General features: G+C 45.6%; 1 protein-coding gene across 4 annotated transcripts; it reads left to right on the top strand.

Annotated features, from left to right (window-relative positions):
- The first annotated feature begins 2,102 nt into the window (after positions 1-2,102).
- WSCD1 (WSC domain containing 1) lies at positions 2,103-22,644 on the top strand. 4 transcript variants are annotated; one of them, XM_058854647.1, is made up of 10 exons: positions 2,103-2,551; positions 3,094-3,138; positions 9,129-9,812; positions 13,209-13,323; positions 13,812-13,996; positions 16,567-16,688; positions 18,625-18,790; positions 19,290-19,454; positions 20,126-20,326; positions 21,360-22,644. In XM_058854647.1, exons 3-10 carry the CDS (start codon positions 9,386-9,388, stop codon positions 21,710-21,712), a joined length of 1,734 nt encoding a protein of 577 aa, XP_058710630.1. In that variant the 5' UTR covers positions 2,103-2,551; positions 3,094-3,138; positions 9,129-9,385; the 3' UTR covers positions 21,713-22,644. The 4 variants fall into 4 exon arrangements, with proteins under 4 accessions (XP_058710630.1, XP_058710633.1, XP_058710631.1 ...); XM_058854650.1 differs by having other exon boundaries at positions 9,456-9,812; positions 21,360-22,640; XM_058854648.1 differs by lacking the exon at positions 3,094-3,138.
- Positions 22,645-25,227: the final 2,583 nt, after the last annotated feature.

Here is a 25,227-nt window from a genome sequence, read left to right as displayed (position 1 = left end):
GGGAAGCAGCAGGATTCTGGGGACCAGCATGAAACACCAACGAGACGGGCTCCCGGTTCATGAAACCATTTATTCAGCATAGGAACAAAGTCAGGTCCAGAACAGAGAGCCCCGAACAGAGGCACAGCAGGGGTTTTTGAGGGACAGAACCGAGGGTTTACACCTTTGAGGGTGGAGTTCAGGGTCAGGGACCATTAGAAACACACCAAGGGAGAACCCCCCAGGGACTCAAACCCAATCAGAACTCCTGGGCCGCCCTTCACAAGGGGTTTGGGGTGGGACAATGTAACTCTTTGTCTCCCTGAGGCCGCTGCAACATCCCCTAAATGGGGATGGTGTGAGTCTTGAGTAGCGGCTTGACACTGCTCTTTGCAGCCCGTAACCCCTCAGCCGGGAACCTTGTGGCAGCAGGACTCTTGCCCAGTGATGGAGAGGGTCTTGCAGTTCCCCACGTGGTAATTTGTATGCAAAGTCCTGGAAACAAACTGGCATTAGAGAGGGCTCAGTGCAGCGGGGCTCGTTTCACAAACACCGGCAGTTTGTCTGGGCTTCACCTGTGCTTAGAAATCGAGGCAGAGCAGCTGTGAGACCCCCAAACAACAGTGCTTGTTGTCATGTCAAATCTGTGCAAACAGCTCATAAGTCAAAGTGACAGCGTGTCCCTGGGATGCTCCTCACACCGAGCAGGTCTCTCCGGAGCTCTGAGCATGCCAGGTGGCTGCAGGCCCCACCAGCCGTCCCTCCGGCAGCAAACGTGCTGAGTACCTGCCCACACACGCCTCCATGCACCCCTGCTGCCCACACACACGCTGTGGGCACATGTCAGGAGTTTGGTACATTTTCAGTATCGTTTTTCTCACTGAGAATGCTGACTGCATTTTTTACCACTGCTTCACCTGGGCACAGTCCTGCAATTCTATTGATTTAAGCCCAAACTCAGCACATTTTAAAATGTCATTACATTTAACATTTGATTAATTTCATTTCAGTAAAACTAAATTAATTTCACAATTTTACAGCCTTGAAGCTGTACACCCACATGAAGGTTGGATGGGTTGCAATCTAACAGATGCACAGCTTCTTGGGGTTAAGAATAGACCTCCACCTGTCAGCATTTTAACATTTGAATGTTACACTGCTAAGCTTCAAGGTTTTCCATTAATCAAAATTCACCAAATCACTCTAGGATTGCAGCCCTATCGGTCCATCAGGTCCCAGGGAACATTTGTTATGAGCAAAAGCACTTTGGTTGTTCATGTTGAGCTGAACAACCAGGTTCCCCTTCTCCAATGTCACGTGAAGATGGGAAAGCCAAGTGTCATTTAAGTAGTGTCAGCATCCCATTGTGGGTTCAGACCCCACTCATGGGGCGCTCTGCTTGGAGAGATACTCGCACCTGCATCACTCAAGTCCATGGGACTGGCTAGAGCATGAAGCACTGTACAGCATACAGACAGGAAATGGGATCAGCCCCCACGTGGCATCCCAATTCCCTCTTTCCTCCCACAATCCAAGAAATCCCCTGAGTGCTGTTTTCTCACAGCCAGGCAGGTGTTGGGTGTGATGTTTCTGATCCACACTCTGGCACAGAGAGGAACCAAAGGTTGGTTCCATAAGCACATTCTGTTTTGACTCCATGAGATGGATCTCCACAGGTTTCATTAAATACAAGTAGACCATAGGGTATTTCAAAACCCTAGGCAGGGGTGCAGCCAGCCCCCATTTGAATGCAGATTATTTAAGAATAATTATAAATTGCTCAATCTCCAAGTGAAGCAGCAGCAGAACAGACCTGGAACATGCAGGAAAGGTGGCAGCACAGGCAGTCCTGAGGACACCAGCAACCGCCTTTTAGCTCTCACATTTATAAATAATTTATTTCCAGCCACCTGTTCCCAGAATAACAATTTTCTGCCTGAAATCTCCAAGCTGGTGCCGGGGCGCCGTCAGGGACTTGCTTTCCCGGTACCTTCTCGACCTGTTGGGAAGGGATCCGGGTCTCCAGAGGGGCAGCTCTGAAGGGATGTGCCCCTAGTGGGAAGAGGCACGAGAAACAAACACGGAGCATCCGTTCAGCTGATCGCATTAGGGCTTCTCGCTTGCTGCTGCCGCCACTCAGCTCTCTGCCGATGCAGCCATCCGTGCGTTTGGACAAACACCCAAGCAGAGGGAATGGGTAGGTCTGGAAACGTCGGCAGCTGCAGAAGGCTGCAGAGCTCTGCTGTGAAGCAGCCTTAGAGGAGAGGCTGCTTCCTCGGGCAGAGGAGCGTTATGAAACACGAGCGCACTGGCTGTGCTTGAGGATTTTGGCAGCGCAGCGCGGAGGCTGCTTCCATCCTGCCTGTTGGAGCAGGAGGCCATGGAGCGGCTCCCTCCCGCCAGCTCCCGCAGGGCGCAGGACCCCGGCGCCCCGGCCCGGTGAGCCGCAGGGAGCCCGGAGAACCGCAGGGAGCCCGGAGAGCCGCAGGGAGCCCGGAGAGCCGCAGGGAGCCCGGATAACCGCAGGGAGCCCGGAGAACCTCAGGAAGCCCTCGAGGGACCGGCGGCAGCGGTGAGCGGGGCTGTGCGGTTCGGGGCTGTGCGGTTCGGAGCTGTGCGGTTCGGGGCTGTGCGGTTCGGAGCATTGCGGTTCGGAGCTGTGCGGTTCGGGGCTGTGCGGTTCGGGGCTGTGCGGTTCGGAGCTGTGCGGTTCGGGGCTGTGCGGTTCGGGGCTGTGCGGTTCGGAGCTGTGCGGTTCGGGGCTGTGCGGTTCGGGGCTGTGCGGTTCGGGGCTGTGCGGTTCGGGGCTGTGCGGTTCGGAGCTGTGCGGTTCGGGGCTGTGCGGTTCGGGGCTGTGCGGTTCGGAGCTGTGCGGTTCGGGGCTGTGCGGTTCGGGGCTGTGCGGTTCGGGGCTGTGCGGTTCGGGGGCAGCGGGAGGGAGCGGAGCGCCGCAGCCCCGGGCACGGCACCGAGCGGTGCTCGCAGGATTACGGCTATGCGCGCTGGAAGAGGGAGGCAGCAGAAGGATTAGTAGGGAAGGGCAGAGGGAGAAGGATTTATCAGCTTTTCAGATATGCATTACGGCCTTTTGTAATATTTCACTGGATTGTACAGGACTTTGCCTGGCTACAGCAGGGGTTCCTCAGCCACAAAAGAAAGGTGAGGGTTTTCCTCTTTTTCTTACACCGTTCGCTATCTGCCTCTGCGAGCCGTATGCCGGCTGGCCTGGGCACGAGCAGTAACTGGACAACTTTTTGCAGGGGCTGAGTTATCAGCATTCATTGCAGTCTCAATGACTGTTTGTTTTACTGAATTAATCCACAGCATCTAAGTAAAGGGGCTTTAGCGGCATTATTTACAAAGACTGCAGGTTGCTCTCGAGATGCCCTTCCCCAAGCATCCACGGAACATTATACTTGAAAAGTCAGCAGTGGACACTGCAAATGTGTTTGTGTCACAGCCTAGCGAGGCAGGCTGGAATGCTCAGCTTCTCCCATCAGTTTCTGGAGCATCACTGTGCTGAACAAATAGACTATAATATTTAGTAGGTGATTGTTGCAGGAATTCAGATATTGAAGGGTTTATGAAAGATGCTTTTAATGATTTAGTTACAGTTATTTTATAATACAGAGTGTTATTTTAATTCTAGTAGATTTCCTTGCACACAGGAAAAGATCTCATCTGTAGTTCCTGTGGGCTAAGGCAAACATAAATACATGGTACATTTGTTACAACATTCTTGTACAAAACTTCAGCCACAGACCACATAGGAACTTTTGGAAACTGCAGATAGAGCATTGCTGGGTGCTTGAACTCTTGATATCTAAGAACGTACATCATGCATGAATGTTTTATTGTCAGTAAAATGCCTTTGAGATTCAGTAATAGTTTGCTGAAAGCTTTCAGTTTATCAGAGAATGGTGACAGCAGACTGTATGTTACCTCTGGAACACGCATCCCTCTGTTTACAGAATGCACACACATGGATGTAGATGCGCACGTACACCTGAAATGTGGGTATGCATATGTCTGCATGCATCTCTTCCATCCTGGCATGGAATCAGTCCTGCTGATTGCTGCATTATGACTTGAGCTAGGTAAAAAGTGAGGGATTAATGGATAAATACCATGGTGTGATTTCTTCTCAAACTGTGCCTGAGCACTTTCCAAGTCAGCACTCATAATAAGCCTTGCTGGACCATCTGCCTCCCACAGGCTCCTCTGCAACCCTCACCTCAGGCTCACCAACAACATTATTGTCTGGATTTACACCTATCTATGCTAAAAAATTGGTCTTAAAAAGTTGAATATCTGGTGGAAGAGCTGCTGGGACAGGATTTGCACAAGTTAGTGCTGACTTCTCCAGCCTCAGGCTGCAGCTCTGCTCTGTGACATTGCCTTTCCCTTCCAAAGCTGAATTATCTATCACAGTAAAATGCCTCCTGTACTGAATAAACAGGGTATTATATATATATTAAATCTGTGTTACTTTCAACTTTATTTGACCAGTTTATGGACTACAGAGTTTCTCTCCATCTTTCTGCTGACTCCACAGAAATACCTTTTCTTATTTATCACAGTTCAGTGTTATTTAATGGTTTTAACACAATCTCACCATCAAAGATAACTTTGCAATCTGATTACATCTTGTAGGAAGCCCATGTGTAGCAAGCAATGGTAAACTCACTGGAAAGTCCTTTCAAGCTGCAATGCTTGTTATCACAGCATGTGGATAAATTTGAGTGCTTCTACCTAATTTCCAGCTTGTTGGCAGACCTAACAGGGAGACGTGCGGGGTCAGCACAGACATATCCTTTAGAAAGGAAAACTTTTTAAGTTGTAAGAAGTGCTTGAAGTTTCTCAGAATGATTTTATCTATTGGAATAAAGGGAACTGCAAATAATTGACAGGGTCCCAACATCAAAATTGTGGCTTCTTAAGAGTTTTACTTCCTATGTGCATTCACATAATATGATATTTGTATTGACTTTCCAAAACACCCTGAGAAAATGGCATTGTGTATCCAAGGAAAAGTCTGCAAGACAGAATCCTTCAGCTGAGGCCTGACTGCATTTGTCCTCAAAGAAAGCTGACAAAAGAAAGGAGGGACATGGATTAGGGATGGATTTTTCTAAAAATAGTAATCATGAGTCCAATTCCCTTCAGTTTACAATAAGAAACATCATCTTGCTTCCTTGCCAACAACTCTGAATTTGTAAAATCCTGCTGGTCTTTAGACAAGGACCGACTCTTGATGACCTGCAGCTGTCAATGCAGCACTGACCTGAGCTTCTGCACTGAGCACACATCAAGGGACAATCCTCAGTCAAGCAACTCCTCACCTGTGAGTCTGGGGCTGTTTTCAGTGTCTTCAGCCTTTACCAGCATTCCTGGCGTCACTGAAAATATTCAGTCTTCCCTTAAAAATTCCATAAATGCTCCTTCAGCTAGAAGAGTAGAATTGCCAAGAACTTTATAATGTTTATTTTCTTTCTCTCTACAAATACATTAATGCAGCTGCCTAGTGTGACATCCTCTGTTACACTTTGCGAGTTCATTTTGGAAGCAAGGTACTGACCTGCTTTTCCTTATAGCAACTTTTTTGGTGGCAGGGGATCCTTTCCCTGCTGAAGTCCCAGCACCCTGTAGATCTGTGCTTTCACTCACCATGCTCAAAGCTGATACTTTCCAGTGATTATTATTGCCCTTTTTTCAGTTCAGTGTTAACCCTTTCATTGCCCTCTTCACCTAGCAGTCTCCTCTGCCATTTAACAGTTCTCACTGCCCATCAATTATCCATCATTGTCCTTTCAATTATAATTTTATGATTTTACTAACAACTTCCAATTCATATGGTCCTAAGCTCCCTTTGGCTGTGAGAACTAATAAACAAGGATAGAAGACTTGTCTTCTTCCATTTTGCTTCATTCATTTTAGGAGAAACATGCATGAAAAAGACAAATGCCATGTTTTCTGTTACTAGATACTAGTCCTTTCCTCCTTGGTCTTTCCTTTTAAATATCATCATGAGAAGTGATATACTTCAACTCTTTTAGGCATACTTTGATGATATTGCAATATGCAGTTTATGGAAAAATCAAATGACAGTTTTTATGTCAGCAGCACTTTGCTATTTCCCTACTAAAAAGCAACATTTAATTTTTGAGTTGCACATTTGTAGCAGTGGTCGTGGGCAGAGAGTCTGCTTATTTATTTGATTGGGTTTTACTACAATATACTGTCATGGCAACTGCTCTAAGGGCCAGTGCATCTGGAGGTAATTCGGACACATCATGTTGAATGCAGCAAAATTGCCTTGTACCATCTGAACTTTTTCAACCACTAGGCAAGGGCAGAGTTACCTCTTTGAGACTCCAAAGCAGCTTCTCCTTACTAAACCAACAAATACGTGGCAGAGCACTAGGAGCAATACAAATCATTTCTTGATGTTTGGATGCTGCACAGTTAAATTAGGTCCGATACCTTGGGTGTTTTCTCCAGTTCTGCTGATGCACAGCAAGTTTTCCATCTTGCTCTCGTGGAGGCAGAACATTATGTCCTGTCCAGGTGCTGTTTGGGAAGACATTGGCCAGACTAGTCTCCCTTGGCTCCAGGAGGCATTGCCACATGCTGCCCAGGCAAGTGCTAGATTCTCTCATCCTGGTGATGATGCGGCCCCCAACTGTTCCAATTTACATCACTGTAAGCATGGAGAAACTCTACCAAAATCCACTGACCAAGCACACAAGTGGCATTAAAAGGGACTAAATTGGGCCAGTAATGAAATTTCAAGCATAACATGCCTGACCTTTGCTACATGGTCTTGATGACCCTCCTCCAGCCAAGATGTGGGCACTGCTTGATAAGCCAGAAAGCTCCAGCTGCCCCAGCACAACCTCTTCAACACAGCAACTGGGACTCATCTGAGAACTTGGCCTTGAAGCATCTCTCTCAGTAAATAAATCAAAAGAGCTATGAAACCCTGAATTACAGCTGGTCAGAAATGACTGCAAATCTGATAGATTTATCTAGCCTTATCTTGGTGCTAGCTGGGGGAGGAAATCTTAAACCTTTTGAGCTTGTGTGTGACTGCAGCCATTGCCATCTCACCACTGAGGGTTCTCAGCAGCTTCACTGGACAGGGTTGCCTCAGGTAGCATGGAGTGCCTGGCCCCAAGGTGTGTGGGCACCTGCCCTGCTGACCCAGCCTCACCTCGAGGTATCACACAGAGCATGGGCATCCCCAGTCCAAACCTCAGGTGGCTGATACCTGCACACTGCTTGCTTTCAGATCACACATTCTCCACTGGGGACAGCTCAAGTGTACAGCAGCTGCATGGCAGGAGCAACTAGTGAATCAAATCCTACCTATGCTCATAGACAGTATTTCTTCAGATGAATTAGTGCAGTAACAACCTGCAGGATCTAATTATGGCTAATTTTCCATTCATTTGTATCAGTACTTCTGACCCTTTTACTGCAATTCTTGAGCACTCACAACAGTGATCAGAGATTTTCAATAATTTAACTCTAAGGGTCAGCTCTTTAGCTGGTGTAAATCAATGCATTTTCTTTGGCTTTGGAGCAAAGGAGGTGTGTAACTTCTACTGTGGAGAGAGCAGTCGGAATTCACTGAAGATGCTACAGCCTGGCAGTGCTTTGCACCTGTTTGTGCTCACCAGCCCTTGGAGAAAGAATCAGTACATTGAATACTTCTGGATATTATTATATTTGGATATATTATTATTTGGATATTATTTTGGATATTACTCAGTCCTCTACAATTAAAATCAGCATACATGTACTTTAAAAAAAAATACCATTAATGAAAGTACCCAAATCAGGTCTTCAAGATCACCTGAATTGTAAAATTAGAGACAGAGACTCCTGGCTTTTGACAGCCTCATTTAGGAATTGAGGCTACAAGGTCACACGAAAGGAATTTAGCCTCAACTGTCAAAAAATTTAGCTGAACCTTAATTTATTTTTTTCCTAGAAGTTTTGGATCTTTGGATCTTTGGTTTAATTGCTATTTAAGACAGAAAGAATTTGCACGACCTAATGAAAAAGGTAATGGATGGAGACTTAATTGGTAACATTTATTTAATAAAGCAGCATAAGTGAACATCCACAAAACTTTCAATCAGCTACTGAAATGAGAAACAGTGAGCAGATGTTCATTGCCAGGACTGTGGATTTCAGGAGTGTGCCCCAAATGCAAGCTAAGAAAAAGCCATAATATTTTCTTTTCTGGAAAACACTGCATCTTTTCTCAATACTTGCCTGGCTCCATAGAGAAAGGATAGACTGGGAAAACAGGAACTTATGGGGACATGCCAGCTTTTATTTGCCATGGGAGGTTAAAGGTTCCCTAGAGCACAAAGGAGCTTTTCTTGCCCAGACAATCCCATCGTGGTACACATCAGCACAACTAAAGTTGCAAAGCCCAGCAGCAGTCAAGAGAGATCTGCTGAACTTGAGCTGAAATTTTTTCAAACATTCACTAGTTTTTCTTCACATGCATCTCCACATCAATAGTTGGCAACATGAATCCACTAAAAAAATATAGCAGGATCTCTGGTTTCTGTTAAAGCAACACACACAGAATCTCCAAATATCCTTCCAGCATAAAGCCCAACTTCTTCGTGCTGCACAGAGATTAATAATTATTATCTTATCTATTGTGAGTTGATGCAATTTCTTTTTTCCTCCCACACACCCACATGTCTGTTTCCTTCTGATCTGCATTTGTAGCTGAGCTACTGTTTAGCTGAAAGAAAGGAATTTGGTAATACCTCCCTAAAAGGATGCCTGTTCATCCAGTGACAAAGGATGGAGATGTTGGCTATTGACAAAATAAAATAAAGAACTTATTTTCCAAACATCCCAAGAGAAATAACCTCATCATTAAGGTATTTCTTGGGCATTTCAAGCTAAAAGTAAGAAATGAAAAAAATCCAAAGATCTGAAACTTGCTTGAGCTCAATCAATCAATCTCATTGGACTATAGTTCTTACCATGCATGATTATAAACAGCAGATGGAGAAATGCTCAGATAAAGCCAAAAGGGGTGGGTGGGGGAAAGCCACCCTGATGGTGGATGTTTTCAATTTGGATGTGAACCAGCCTTACACCCCTTGGTCTTTCAGGTTTCAGCATCAGCTGTTGGCAGCTCGGCAGGGCACAATGAAGGCATCACCCCAGGAGCCCCTGGGCCAGCTAGGCGCCTGAGGCTGGCAGCAGTGCCACACCAGGCTTCTTCCATGCTGCAGCTGGCTGGGAAGAAGCTTTTCATCAGGAGAAGGCACCAAAGTTATGGCCTGAACTTATGGGAGGAATGAGTGTCTGGCCAGACGGAGATTTGGGGGCCCATTGGGAAGTGTGAAGGGCCAGTTTCAGTAAGGGCATGGCCAAAACTTTCTTCAGGCTACAGAAGTTTCTCCGCCGGACCCAGTTTCTGCTCTTCTTCCTCACAGCAGCTTACCTGATGGCTGGCAGCCTCTTGCTACTGCAGCGGACACGCTTGGTTATCCAGCAAGGTTCGCGTGGGACCCCCACTAACCAGGCCCTGCCAGTGCTGGAGGAGATGAGCAGGGTTGGGATCATAGAGCCCAGGACCCTGCAGAGCCCCCGCCCTGGCCTCAGGCTGCTGGTGGGCATGGATGCGCTGCAGGAGCCAGCCCTGGACCAGCAGCACAGCCCGCACTGGCTCTTATCTCGCAACTCAGAGCTCAGGCAGCTGAGGAGAAGATGGTTTCACAGGCTCACCAGCGAGCAGGAGCCCCTGCAGACAGCAGGATTTAAAGCAATGAAGCACACTGCTGAACACAAAGGTAAGGGATGGACCCTACCCGTTTCCTGGCACACACATAGACCGTGCTTTGCTGATCCCAAGCAGACACAGGTGAGCATCACATGCCCCTGCTGTCTGCCTTCCTCCTTGCTCATCACCACTTTCAAAACAGTTCTTAGGCATATGCATAGGCCAAAGTACAAAGGATCTATGCTGGCTGGCTGCTGTACCCTCACTGCAGCAGCAAATTATGAGTTTGCAATCTTTGATGGTTTGCCTTTTAGAAGAACTAGCTGTTCTTGGAGGTGTTTCACTGATAATAAGACAGGAATGGGATCTGGATGACTAGACACCACATTTCAGAACTGCTTTTTGTTTGAATAAATTTTCCCAAACAAAAGGGCACAAAATCCCACAAAATGGGTTCCACATCATGCTGCTTTCTGAGGGAATTGTCAGAAATGGGAATGAGAAGGCGATAGTGGTAGGAGATGAGTCATACAGTGTGAGTCAGGCAAACTGAACCTCTGGAGTTACCTGAAGCTCCAAGCTGCTCCATGGATGCTGCGGGTTTTGCTGGCAGAGGACAGACTAAGAGCTGCTCAGCCAGGGCATTGTTGAGGTTCTAACTGCTGATGAGAGGGGCCAGAAGGACTATTTATTTGTACATCTCACCATCTTGAACTGTAGATTCAAATATGCATCATTTGAATATCTGATTGAACATGACAGCACATTATTAATAACAATATTGTTAACAAGCATTGGAATGTCTTTGAAGGTAATTAATTAAAACTTAACTACCTATGCAGACCATGTTATCTTCTCCAATTCATTTCTAGTAAACTTAGAGGCTTGTTATTTCATTATAGATCCCTTTTAAGACCTAATGAACTCCTCTGTGCTTATAATGCTTAATAAAGTTTCAGTGATGCCCTGTGGTTCCTGCTTAGTAGAGCAGCATTGCCTGACCATGGAGACTGGGCTTGTGCACACCTCATGGGTGCCATTCTAATAAGGCCGTGGCTCTGAGGCAGTACAGCTCTGCCCCTCTTTGCCCAGGGGCTGCTAGCCAGCCCTTCAAAGGCTTCCTGAGGCAGACCTTTAACCCAAGCCACAAGCAATGGCATGGCCACAGCCTGTGAGCCTCCCAGCTCACTTTGCCTCACTCTGTCTCCATCCAGGAGCACATGGTCCTTGGTGAGAAAATCCAAGTCCTTTTTTTCTGCAGGCCAGGGTATCTCACCTGCTGACATTGCAAGTGACTCAGGGTAGGGACCACACTTTTCCTGACAGAGACACTGGCCAATACTGTTAGTACAGTAGTGAATGTTTTCTATTCTGATTGCTCCCAGTGGATGGAATTTCCAGTTACCCTGGCCTGGTTCTGCCATTGAACAGGATGCAGAGGTGACAAGGACTGTATGGTTGACATGACATGACATGCCACTGTGAGACCGTAAAATCTCCGTGACTCATTCATAGGAGGATGTGAATGAGAAATTGGTGCCAGGCTGGTGGTGGCTTGGGAGGGACACAGGGAGGAGGGCAGACAGTGGCTGGCCTGCCCAGGACCCCTACTCAGGCTCTTTGGCCCCACATCCTCAGTTTTCTGCTGCTACAGAGTTGAAGTACCCAAATCAAAAGTCTCCCATAAAATGTGGAGCATATTTGTTGTAGGTGCCTGCCTCGTACATCATTAATGGTGTGTATTCACAGCTAGTGAATTTTCTAATTACATGTTGGCAAATTACCTTGTGCAGGTCTTTGAATCTACTGATGTGTTTGTAATATTTAAATGTTTGATTTATTATTCCTGGCTCAAAAATCTCTGATGGAGCAACTCAAACTTCCTTTTCCTTGTGTATTAGTTAATATAATGTTTTTTAGTTTAATTTTTCACCATGTATTATTTTCCTATCCACAGCTTACATTATTTAGTTTCCCTGTGTTATCATCTCAATGTTGCTATTTCTAAAATCAAATTTCTTTTTTTCCTTCATATGTTGATGATAAAATGTATTTATAGACACATAATTGCTGTATAATAGTAGGACTCCACATCATTGTTCCAATTGTATATTAAATAATGGGCTGGATTTTTACAGTATTTTGTTCATGACAACAAAAATTAGCCTGAGCACTGAATGCAGTCTAAGAGAAATATTTATCTTTCCTATGCTAAGTAAAGCAAGACATATTTGAAGAGATTCCTCTGCACCAGAGAGGAGATAGCTCAGTGCGATAGCTGCATTGTGCTGCCTAGTTTAAAGTGAATTTATCTTTCCATTACAGCTTTAATGTAACTCTCTATATCCAAAGAAAATTTATTTTCTTAATATTTCTCTTGCACCATCTCATTATCAGGTAGAGATTTTAAAGAACACTTGGGAGAAATCCAACAGGATTTCTGGAAGTTTTTAGCATTTTGAAGGCTACATTCTGCTGTACTTTAGGGAACTGCCATGTTCTGTCACCCAAAGGAGGGAGCTGAGCAGACAGCAGCTGCATGCAGGAGCTGCAGTCCCGTGTGGGTCACAGAGTCTGGCTATGCAATGTCAGGTCTGCTGAAAGGAACCTGGGGAAGGGAAAGTCTTGTTTCTTTTTTGCCCATTTCCATGTATTAAAAATGAGATTCACTAAATAAATTATAAAAAGAATTTAATATAAACAAAAAGACAATTAGGAGATAAAAGAAATACAGCAAAGGGTTAAAACGGCCGGGTGCCCTGGCGAGTTGCCAGGAACACACCTGGTATCTTGGGAACACTCTTTTTATCCCCCCCTGCTGTGAGGGGTTAATGCATATTCAAAACATGTCCCCTCCCTAGTTCTGTCTTCTTAGAATATGCTCTTGCACAATTTTAATTTTCTGCTGGTCAGCATGATTTTTGCTGGTCATCATTATTCTTGCTGATGAGCATTATTTTGGAGTTTGGTTTCCTTTCTCCTGCAAATGGTCATTGTTGATAAAAGTCCGGGCCTCTTATCCTTCCTTTGAGGGCAGCTGGGCTTCACATCTTCTGCTGATAACAGTTTGGGCTCTATTGTTCTTCTCCTGATAACAGCTTGGGCCCCACTGTCTTTGCCCTCTGGGGTTTTTTTGCTTTGTACCTAGGAAATTCTTTTAAGCTTAAAACTTGTTAACAAGAAAAAAGTACATACATAGCTAAAAAGTATTTAACATATAATATTCATCTTAATACCTGCGAAAGCCAATATCACAATATAATTTATAACACATGGGACAGTGGCACTGACCCCTTACCAAGGTTCAGTAGCAATGGAGAGGTCTGCAGAGGGTGTGGGACCCCAGACAGGTTGGACTTGGCCAAATGCAGCCCTGCTCGCAGCGTGAAGCACTGGATAACCCTGGGATGGGTTTTTCCCTTCCATCCCATATGCATTGCCTAACCCTGGTCTTGCATGCACACAGGCACCTACATGGGCTGCTTCACTCACGATTTGAGGGAGAGGACACTGAAGGGAGCTGTTTTTTATGACTTAAGAAAAATGACAGTAGCTCACTGTCAGGAAGCTTGTGCTGAGAGGTGAGTGGTATTTATTCACTACAAGTTTTCTCTCTTTTTTGACAATAAGTGGAACTGAATTTGAGATGGGAAAAGCATTCCTATGTTAAACATACAGCATCTATGAAAACAGTGATTATCTCATACCTTCAGGCACAGCATAGCTCTGCTTCTCTGCTTGAAGCAGACTGCTGCACTGCTGCCTATTCTCTATGGCACCATGGCTACTTACATTATATTCTCTATTGTCCTGGACAAAAATTACTTTTTTTTGTTAAATAGTCTTTGTAAGATATCCATCTTTTGATGGGTATTGGTCTCTAGCCTGTATCTTGCTGAGGGGCTGCCCCTGCTGCAGAGGCCACACTGTCTCCAGGACAGAGTCAGCTCCAGAGCAAGGCAGCAGGACCTGTATGCAGGGACATGGGTACAGGTTCCTGCCTTCCTCAGGTACAAACTGGGGAGCAGACGGACCCCTCAGTGACAGGGGTTGGTATTTCTCCTTGCAGGGCTTACAGCTACGCGGGGCTGGCATATGGAGCAGAGTGCTACTGTGGGAACATGCTGCCAGCTGCTGCCACCAAGCCTGAGGAGTGCAACAGCGAGTGCAAGGGGGAGAAGGGCTCCGTGTGTGGAGGGGTGAACCGGCTCTCGGTCTACAGCGTGGAGCAGCTGCGGGCAGGAACCAGGCGGAGTAAGTGTGACCGGACAGGGAGGCCACGAAGGAGCGATGTCACATCCAGGCTGAGCACAGGGGCTGTCCCTGCTGCTTGTCTGGCTCCGTTTGTCACCAGAGTTTGATACAGCAAAGGACAAAGGTGCCTGAAGGGCACAATGTCCATTTGCTGCTGGTCTGGTCCCTGGCTCGTCCCCAGAATAGCAGTGCTGCTCCACCACCCCAGAGCGGGACATGTGCCTGGCACGCTGCCTCAGGGCTGCCACAGAGGAGGTTCCTGTCACCAGGGAGGAAACTCAGCACAAAGCAGAATGACTGCAACAGAAGCACAATTTCAGCTGAAAAAAACACTCCATTTGGTATCTATTGAAGGCCTACAAACCCATGTGTGTCTAATAAATAGCCTTGTAAGAGATGCCCTGTAACAGGAGGGCAGAAAATCATTCAGATCAAGGCCACCCTACACTCAGATGATCCTAAACAAAGTGGTCTGTGACTGTGAGGAATAAGTGGAGGACAGAAAGAGCCACATCAATCCCTTTCCTGAGAGAAAAGAGACCAGAGTTTTCTTTTCCATGGACTTCTGTACCAGCAGCAGTTGGGAATTTTGTTCCATCTTTAGATGGCAACACACTATACCCATCATTCAGTTAGCTGCCATGGGGGGCTCAATGGATAAAACTTTAGGCACGTAACAGAGCTAAACAGCGTATCACTCTTTGCAATTGGCAAGCTCAGAAAACGTTCTGGATGTTCTTTGCTGAGAAGAAACATCAAGACCTTAGGTTGTGCCAGTATTGGTGGTATTTCATTTCTTCTTAAATACAAGTCGAGGTTTGTACAATAATCCAACCAGCTACATATAAATTATATATCAAAGGTATATAGACCTAAATTGCCACTGTCAGGCTGACAGGCACGTTGGCAGGTTTCCCAGGACATACATCACTCTTTAAACCTCCAGTATTAAATATATATACATATTCCTCATGAAAAGACAGCATTTATTTATTTTTTTAATTATTAATTAATTACTCCTCAAATTAGCCTAACCTGAAGCTAGACATGTGATTTTCTTGCCCTTAGTAATACCTGATAATTGTCTGTTTGAAGAATCCCCCTGACACAAGGCAGTTGCAGGGCCAGCAGAAGTATTAATCACAATGACCAAGTATGTTAGAAAGTGACGGAGACTGTAAAGGCCCCCATGATTTACGCTGTGTACCATAGAGCACAGACCTCATGTAAGTCTTTTACACGGAGCAGATTCAATGGCATCTCCACTTAAACCTTCCCAGACAGGGCTTGTTGTCTCCCATCGCTCTCCCTGAACACCCCGACTCGAGCCCCCGTGTCACAGGAAGGAGGCCTGGAGGGTGCAGCTGTGGTGGCCAGGGGTGGCTGTGGCAGAGTCCTGCGTGCTTCAGCGTGTCCTTCCCCCTGCAAGAGAGCAGGCAGAGCACACAGAGCCAGCTGTGTCCAGTGTAATCCATGGATTCTCCATGGAGCATCCTGCTCCCTCCCAATGCTGGTGCAGGCAGGTCAAGCTTTCTTCCTGACACTGAGAAAACTCTAAACATATTTGTAAACATTTTGTTTCAGGAGTTAAATATCAGTGTGAGATTTAGTAGAAGACCTTTCAAGAACATTCTGAGAAGTACAAACACTCTCTTTATTCATTGGGGCCATGCTCAAGGGAGCTGGTCCAAGGTGGACTCCTGTTCCTTTCAGCTTGGGGTGGAGTTATTTTATTTTCACATCACCTGAGTCATCCTAGAGATACAGTTCTGCTTCTAGTAAATGGTTTGAATAGTTACAAGGACAAACTGTAAGCAGCTTCTCCTTAGATTGTTCTAGGGTTTTGCTAGAGAGTCAGGGCTTTTCTGCCAATAAATTCATGCAGAACTAATTCTTTTTTTTCTTAACTGCACCACGTCTCTCCTGTCATACAACTCACTTCCCACATCAATTCTGACAATACCGTTCACTAGTGCCAAGCTCTGTGGTGTTTCTGCAGAAGCAGGTGAAATCCGAGGCTGGTGCTGAAGACACAATGAAAGTTGATCTCCCTGAGCAGCTGACAAAAGACCGGTTTAGAGTCTGAAAGGCTGCAGCAAACTCCCTTGGCCTGAAAAGGCGTGGGAGCAGAGGGGCAGCTGAAGAGGAAGGTGGGTCCGATGAGGGGGTTTTCAGGGGCCATTTACATTCCTTTCCTTTTCTGATGCAGAAGCTTTGTAGATTTTTATATGGGACTTTTAACTCATTGAGGGGAAAGTAGGTCTTCAGAGGAAACTGGGACCCGCAAACAATAGCAATGCCCTTCGCTGGTGAAATTTAACTCAAACTCGGTGCTGCAGTGCTGTTTCCCGTGGTTTGTACAAAGATAAAAGCATGTGCTCCTTTCAATACCACACCATTTGAAACACGTTTTTCTAGCGTATATTATAGTTTCTGTTATTTCTGCAGTCTTTGTAATACAAAATTTATTTTATTATTTTTGGCTTCTGAAGCTAATATTATTCTTTGTGAAAGAGGCAGGATACTGTGGACATCGTTTCCTAAGATAAACTTATTTCATAACCCTGCAGGGAGGAATGTTATCTATCGAGGATGTTTTAGAGCTCCAGAAAATTTAACAGACACCTTTCCAGCCTCTTTGATACAGCCCAATTTGACGGTGGAGACGTGCTCTGAATTTTGCTCCAAGAAAGTAAGAACAGTTCTCATTTCACATCCTTTCTTTTATTGTTATTTTAAATTCTAACCTGCTGAGGGAAGGGCAGAGATTAGTGCCTTAGAGCTTGAATTTGTAAATGAGTTTCTAAAGGAAAAAAACTCCTCAGAGTAAATACCCGGTGATGCATCTGGTCCAACTGCTGGAGTGGAGATGGCGGGAGGGAAAGTCATCAAAGTGGTGCCACTAGACATGATACACAGGCAAGCTGCTCTAAGTGATGAGTATCGACCAGGACGAAATCAATACTGTTTCCGTGTCACATTCCAATCAAGCCCTGAGCCACATCTGACCCCAGGGGAGGTGGCTGCAGCTCATGGGGATACATGCTGCCAGAGGGTGGATGTGGGCTGGCAGCAAGCACAGGGTAGGGGCAGGGCACCCTCTGCTTTAGTGGTTGTTGGTTCCCTCCCTGTCCTCCCCTCTCCAATGGGGCTGGCTTTTTCTACATAGGGTTCACTGTATGGTCAGGTTTTGCCCGCAGCCACATTCAGCCTCATGCACTGAACTCAATGTTCAATTACTTTTTGCAGCATCACAAAATTGATTAAAACAATTAAAAGCTGTCTGATTACAGTGTTTTGACCAGGACCCATGGCCCCAGCGCAATCTCCTCTCCCACAGAATAAGCAAATGGCTTCAAGTTGCACCAGGGGAGCTTTACCTTGGATATTAGGAAAATTTTGAGATTTTCCCATGCAAAGCCCACTCCAGGTTTCTCTCCTTCCTCACTCATGTGCTGCCCAAACTGTGGGAAGGTTGTGCAGGTGAGGGTCAGCCTGTCCACCCAGCCTGCCTGGGGACAGACACTGCACCACTGGCACCCTGCACTGACGACCTTCTGAAGATGTGGGAGTACAGAGAAGTTATCTTGTTGCCTCACAGAACCTCCAGTCGTCCAGAAAAGTTCATCACTTGCAGGGGCCACTTGGCATAAGGTACAAGGAACACTTTTATTCTAGGCTGTGTTTGAGGGCAGGGACACTTGCTAATTTCTCAAACTGAGAAACACGGCCTCATTGTAAAGGAAAAATTTCTGTTTGCAGGCAAACCCAGAACTGTTTTGCCCTTGGATCAAATCTGTAAATAGTTTTTGACAATGTCATATCTCATTCGCTAAGTAAATGTAGGCTGTTGGGCACACACAGCACACGTGTTGCATTTAACTCCTTATCAGAGGATGAGTGCATGGGAAAGAGCAAGAGATAAGCTGCTCAGCAGTCCTGTCACATGCTCCCAGACTCCAAAAGACTTTCAAAAGGCAAAAAGTGTTGGTATGGAATAGATGGACTGGAAGGTTCTGCACTCAAATACTCCCTGAACTTCCTTCAGCCTTCTGCCTACCCACACAGCCCCGTGCCACCAAGAAAGCCCACGGAGGACTGTAAGGCAACCCAAATCTTTTTGGTAAACAGTAGAAAACCTGAATTTTAGGGCCAGTAAACAACTGCTAATTTTTTTGGCAAATATTTAGCACATTTCCCTCGAACTTTTTTTAATTCTTACCACTATTGGCCCAGCAGCTGGGGGTTCACTGCCCTACCACTACACATCTTTGCAGCCTCTTACCCTTCCTGAGTAAGATTGGTACACCAAAACCTGAATTACTCTGCATCAAACCCATTAAAAAAGACTTCTTACAGACAAGAATTTTCCTTAGGAATTTATTCCTTGCAAACAACACTAACTACACCTTCCTCATGATTGCACACCTTAGTAGGTTTCCTATCTAGAAGCAAGGTAACACAAGTATAAAGAAGTATAAGGAAAGTAGCAGGAACTTTAGAATGACACTGCTTTGATCTTGACAGTGGCCTCATGAAGATTTATTTTCTTTGCATGGCAGCAGCATTCCCTGCAGGCTGTTGATGCCATGGCATTCACACACCAATCTGTTTCCCCTCTTTTGCAGGAGTTCCCGCTGGCAGTGATCCGAGGGCAGGAATGCTACTGTGGGTACCCCACCAGGCAGTTCTCGCTGCACGAGGGCACGGACAGGCTGCACTGCAGTGGGACCCGCAACGCCAGCAGCTCTGCTGGGGGAGAGTACTGCCTGGTCTATCAGACACCTGTGCAAGGTACAAGCTCCAGCCTCACTTGGCCAGGGCCACTGCTGCTGGGAACAGCCGCTGTGCCCCTTCTGCAGTGGGTAAAAGTGATCTCATTTACAGCAGTCTGAGCCACAGAAGTGGGTATCTCCATATGGGCAGGAATTTAGGAAACAGGCTTTCTCTAAATTCCTCCCTTGCAATCATGCTCGTGAAGACGCATCTTTCCATTCTCTCATTACCCAACACCTTTTAAGACAACTTGCTGGCAAGTACAATGGTTTGTTGCAGCTTTATCAAAAAAGCATTGCCTTACACAAAATCAGCAGAAACCTCTTTGAGGATAATCTCTTTGACCTCATACAGCTGAATTAATTTTAGGAAGTAGCTGACTCACAACCAGACCAGATTGATACCCTATACTTCTAAAAGAGAGAAGGAAGAAGCAATAAACTCTGTAATCAAGATCTGTCAGTGGAATTACTAAAAAGCCACAATGCTAACAATGAAATATCTTCTCCATTCACAGACACCCGCTGCACGGACAGGAAATTCTTAACCACAAAATCCAAAGTATTTGTTGCTTTGTCAAGCTTTCCTGGGGCTGGGAATACATGGGCACGCCATCTGATAGAGCATGCCACAGGATACTACACAGGAAGTTATTACTTTGATGGAGCCCTCTACAACAAAGGTACTGGGGCCCAAGAGATGGGACACAGGCAGCCCTTCCAAAGCACAGAGCTTTACTTAATGCTCTGTCATCCTTCTGCTTGAGCCTGCAATGGCTGTCACTGTCAGCATGTTTGGTACAATTTAAACACGCCTGGACCGAGCAGTTTCCCGCAGTGCAGATGGCAGCAGGGACAGCTCCCACAGCACGCTGCTGTGACAGAGCAGCTGTCCTCACAAAGAGCCAGGCTCTCCATCTGCAAATGTGCACACTGCCTGCACTGGTGCCCTGTGCACACACACATGTGCTGCTCCCACCTGACAGGCTGGTCCAAAAGACCAGTTACCTAAATGCTGTGGGTAAGACCTTTCAGTAAACACGTAGGTTAAATTTTCAAACGTTACTAATTGCTCTAGGAGAACAGTATCCTGAGGTGGCAGAAGTTCAGCAAGCACCATGCGCTGGCCCTGTGAAAAGTTGCCTCATTGCAGTGCGGGGCTGAGGATGCCTCCCCCAGCAGAGGGATAACCTGGTTGCCAGCACATGCCCAGCATGGTGCCTGGGGCTCCACCATGGTTTAGCTGACTGGTACTGTCACACCTACTTTACACCACTGTAGGGAATGATTTAGCAGGAAAAGGCACAGATACATAATCAGGCAAAAAAGCCAACAACTGTGTCTTGTAAAACAGGTTTTAAAGGAGAAAAAGACCACTGGAGAAGTAGAAGGACCATCTGTGTGAAAACACATGAAAGTGGCAAGACAGAGATTGAAATGTTCGACTCAGCGATCCTGTTGATAAGGAACCCATACAAATCACTGATGGCAGAGTTCAACAGAAAATACGCTGGCCATCTGGGCTATGCCACCGACCGCAACTGGAAGAGCAAAGGTGAGCATTTCCCCAACACAGGCTGGTTTGAAACCTATCTTCTCGGAGTGCTGGGAAGGGGGGACATGCTAGGACCTGAGTGAGCACTGCAAACAAATACAGTGGGACTTGAGTCCTGCTGAAGCTGAGATCAGACCAAAAACTTCTGACACCTGCATGGTGGCGGTGGCTGTGGTCTTGCTGTATGTCCACCCCTAGAGGGGAGGGGAGTGCAGCACCACTGCCACAGGCACACGGGAGCATCACTGCCACTGCACTGTTGGGCATAGAAAACAGGCCCATGTGCAACGCTCCTGTGCACAGCCCGTTTGCCAGGCTGAGGTGAAGAAAATTTGCCCCTGCAGCATGTAATAACTATGAGAAATATAATTTAAGATTTGGAGTATCGAATGGAGCATGACATTTCATGAAGGATATTTTACAGCACTGCACAAGTGTTACTGCACTCTAGAAAAATAAGGATAATAGCAATAAATGGACCTGAAATTCAGTGTCCCTTGAACACATGAAAAGACTTCAGAACCTGCCTGCCACACTTCACATGTTTGACTGGCAAGCTGGCTGGTGATTGCAATTTCCCCCCTGGATACACTGCTGCATTCAGACTGCAGCAGAAAAGCTGTTTGGCTTCCATTTCTCCTTGTACATATTTTAGGCATTACAGCTGTGGCTTGGCAGAGGGCTGGGGGGAAGTGTCCTGTGTCACAGCATATTTCTTTCCCAAGCTGATGCATCACCTTTCATCAGACACAACTCAAGACCTTTTCATCAAAAACTGACAAAATAGCTCCCATAAAAAAGTCTGCTGGGAGCAGCTTTCCCATACTGCAAACTGCAAATTGTTACATTCCAGCCACAAATGCTCTTTGTCCAGCCCAAAAGCTTTCACTAGGACTGTCTTGACTTCAGGTAATGAAATTATCAAAGGTAGCAAATAGAGATCAAGGTATCATTAATGTCAAAGACAAAGGAAAATTGCTGATGTGCAGCATGGCTAACAGTGTCTCATTTTCCTGGTTTCCTGGTGATCCAGAGTGGCCAGATTTTGTGAACAGCTATGCCTCCTGGTGGGCCTCCCATGTCCTAGAGTGGCTGAAGTATGGGAAGCGTCTGCTCATTGTCCATTATGAGGACCTGAAGCAGAGCCTCATCCCCAAGCTGAAGGAGATGGTGGAGTTTCTGAATGTGACAGTGACAGAGGACCGGCTGCTCTGTGTGGAGAACAACAGGGACGGGAATTTTAAGCGGTCTGGTGCTAAGCAAAAGAATTTTGAGCCATTCACCCAGGAAATGAAAGATCTTATCAACAGATATATCCTGACAGTGGATGAAGCCCTAAGGGGAAGAAACTTCTCAGGGCTGCCCAGGGAGTATGTGCCAAGATGATATGCTGGTATCATGCTGCTGTGGTTAAAAATATAATTTTTTTTTCTTAAAAAAGCAGAAAAAACCCAAACAAAAAATCCACAAACAAACAAGAAGAAAAGTGGAAAAAAAAAAAACAACAAAAAAACCCGTCCAGACCTCTTTAGCAGTTATGGCAAAGATACTTGTGGAAGCTGCTGAGCAGTGCAGCAGTTAGGAATGCCTGGGTTTTGTCAACCCCAAACAGCCCCAAACCTGGCTCGAGGGGCATGGAGGAGACTCCAGAGGGGTGGCAGAGAAGGGAGTGCCACCTTTGCTAGGGGTTCAGCACCGGTTTCTTCATCTCCATCTCTTCACCTGGAGAGTCACAGTGGGTCTGAGGGGACACCAGGGCTAAATGTCACCATGGTCAGTGCTCTTGGTTCTAGAAATGGCCACATCGAGGCTGGACTGATGTCAGCGGGGAACACCTGGGGAACAGGAGCAAAAAGGGTGAACTCCGATCCTTCCAACCCCAGCAGGGGTAGGATTGCACCTCCTGCCTCCTCCCTGAATCCCTGGAGGACTTCTGAGGCAGTCCAGCCTGAAAAACCACAGCTACTAAGAGCTGCCCTCTGGAGTTCCCTTCAGCAGACATGCAGGTTTGATTTTTAACTCCTGCAGTCACCTGAGGTTTGTTTGACCCTGCAGAGTACAGTGGGGAGAGAACAGGGGCACACGGGGCTGGCAGGGCAGCTGGCCCCATGATCCCAGGCCACTGGGCAGTCTGGAGGTGGTTAAACCCTGGGGCCCAAGAGACTGCCCTGCTGCGAGATGCGTCTGTTCATGTGAAATAAAGGATTTCTTAAAAATTTGAGTGAAAATACTAATTTTAATAAAACAAGTTTATATAAAGGGAGCTGAACTTCCTCTGCCTGTGTATCATTGGTGCTTTAAAAACAATACAGGACATGGAGTACGCTGCAACCCAAGTCTCTCCCTGTTCACACCTTACACGCAGCTCATCTCTGTGCCACCTGCCTGGTATGGGGCTTGTTGTGGGGCTGTCATATGCCTGTCCCAATACTCAGTGCCTTCCCTGGCAGTAAGGCTCACAAGGGCCACAAAGGGGAGAGGAATTGCAATGGACTGAGCTTGTTCACAAGGAGAACAATTTCTTTTTGTAATGCAAAGCATATAGCTCAAAGAAAACAACTCAGTTTGGGTGCTGTAAACCCAGCTAAAGACAAGCAGTAAGACCCTGTGGTGCCTGCACAGGGTGGCACAGCCCTCCCTGGGACACCACACAGCCCCTGTGCAGGAGCACTGCTCACACATACATGGACACCAAGAAAAAACCCCAAATAATATTGTGGCAGTGCCAAACACCATGGACAGTACAGAAATTCCCAGGTACTGAAACATTCCCATGAAGCAGATAAAAAAGGGTGTTACAAAACAAGACTATCATCATCTCTACTCTGACTTAGTAAAGAGCTGATTCTTTTGGTAATTATGCATTAAAGTTTAATTTGGGCAGCAGTTGCTGTTGATGGACATAGGTCACAGCCCACAGAGTCTGAGCCCAGACTATGGAAGGAGCACAAATACTTCACAGAAAGAAATTGCTCTTAGCCTCACTGAATTACATGCCTGAGACCACAAACCAGGATTTGGGCCCACCACAAAATAAGAAAATTCTGAGAATAACATTTTATTACATTGCCTTTCCAGCCTTATACAGCATTACAGGATAATTTAAAAAATATTTTGATCATTTCAAACCTGTAAATGGTGAGAAAGGATGGGCTGTAAACTCTCAAGAAGGCAATTTAATTATGCATATGTCCTTTAATGAAGACTCTAGGTGGGTAAAATTAGAGCTGGCAAAAATTATGAATATGCATTAGCTCTGTAATGTCAAAAACCTGCTTGTTTAACAAAAAAAGAAATTGTAGCCAACCATTTCTTAATAGCTGAGGTATAGGGGCTGCTTCTTTATACATTTTGTATAAAATATGTATACATGGTATATACATTATACATCTGTATGTACAGACACCCGAAGATATCACTTGCATATGTTCTGCCAGGGTTCTTTTATGATAATAGGAATAGTGAAGGACTTCATGGGTCATTGCACATGACCCACACCAACAGCCTGGACAGAGGCATAGCTCACACTGTCCTTCCCTACCACATATTTTTCGGTTAGTGTTGTCTTTTAGTTGAAGCAGCTCTTTACCTTGAGATGTGTTCACAGATATTGAACATATCCTCTCTCAAGCTCCATCTTGCAAGGGCAGATATTCTATGTGCTTTACCCAATTCGTCTGCAAGGCAGGTTTTCCTCTCAACCATCTCTTTGTTTATTGCACTTAACTTTAATTAACCAGAATGTCTCAGTAAAAAAAAAAAAAAAAAAAAAAACCAACAAAAAAAACCAAACCAAACAACCAACAAAAAAGGAGCTATCATGCCATTGAAAGCCATGTTGATGTTCACTTCCATGTAGACTTGCCTTCTTATTTTGTATTCAAAATATTAGAAATGGAAGAAATATGCATGCAATTCCCTCAAGCTTTCAGTTTTCCTCAGGAAGTCATGAGACATAAGCAGGCAACCAGAACAAAATAGAGATGCCACATTTGAAAAAGGAGAGCTTAACATTTGAGATTGTTAAAGTGAACAACAACCACACTATACAAGCTGGAATCCAGACTCTCCACTGAACTGCAGCTAAAAAGTGGGTAAACCATACTAGAAGAGAGGACATAATAGGAGAGAAAATGTTTTTTCTTCCTGGAAACCAACTGCAAAATAAAGCCTTAAAGCAATCCTAAAAAAGCATGAATGTCATCGCAAGCAGTTCTGTCTTTCTGCACTGCTTTATGAATTTTCCATTAAACCCATTTCTTTTAAAACCCGTTACTGACTGCTAAGACCAAGCTACTATACTACTGCAGCAATATTAACCTCCATGAAATAATTAAAGGATGGATTATCAGCACAAGACCCTACATGACACCTCTTTGGAACCTAATGTGTCTTCCCATGGCCTGCAATATAATAAGATGTTCAAATATAAAACTTTGAGTTACGGCTTTTGTCGTTTGTGACATTTATTCAGTCAGAAAGATCCAACTTCCCAACTGCATTACTTACATTTTACTTTTGACCTTGGGTGGTTGAGAGCAATCTTTAAGGAAGCTATCTCTTTGAATCTCCTTTTTATATTAGCATTTAATTACTGTAACAAATTTCCTGATGTACAATTATAATGGACTTTAAATCAGCTCTTCCCCTTTGAACCATGATGTTGCATTTTTTAGCCTTCTGCATACTCAGACCAGCAAACACATCCATCTCTCAGCTCTTTCTACACAGCACCTATTTATCTTCAGTTGCTGGTTCCCAGATTAGGACTTTTTCCCATCGCAGGACTCCACGTACCATCCACACACCCTGGTCCTTCAGTCTGAGGGCCCCTCAGGTTGCACCATCAGGCTGTTACAGACAGAGCGATTCATAGGCGTGTCCAAAAAAACGCTAAAATC

The sequence above is a fragment of the Poecile atricapillus genome, chromosome 21 (genome assembly GCF_030490865.1).
Source record: "Poecile atricapillus isolate bPoeAtr1 chromosome 21, bPoeAtr1.hap1, whole genome shotgun sequence".
In the NCBI taxonomy this organism is placed as follows: Eukaryota; Metazoa; Chordata; class Aves; order Passeriformes; family Paridae; genus Poecile; species Poecile atricapillus.
The sequence above is the reverse complement of the archived record's forward strand: the minus strand, read 5'-3'. Positions and strand labels throughout refer to the sequence as shown.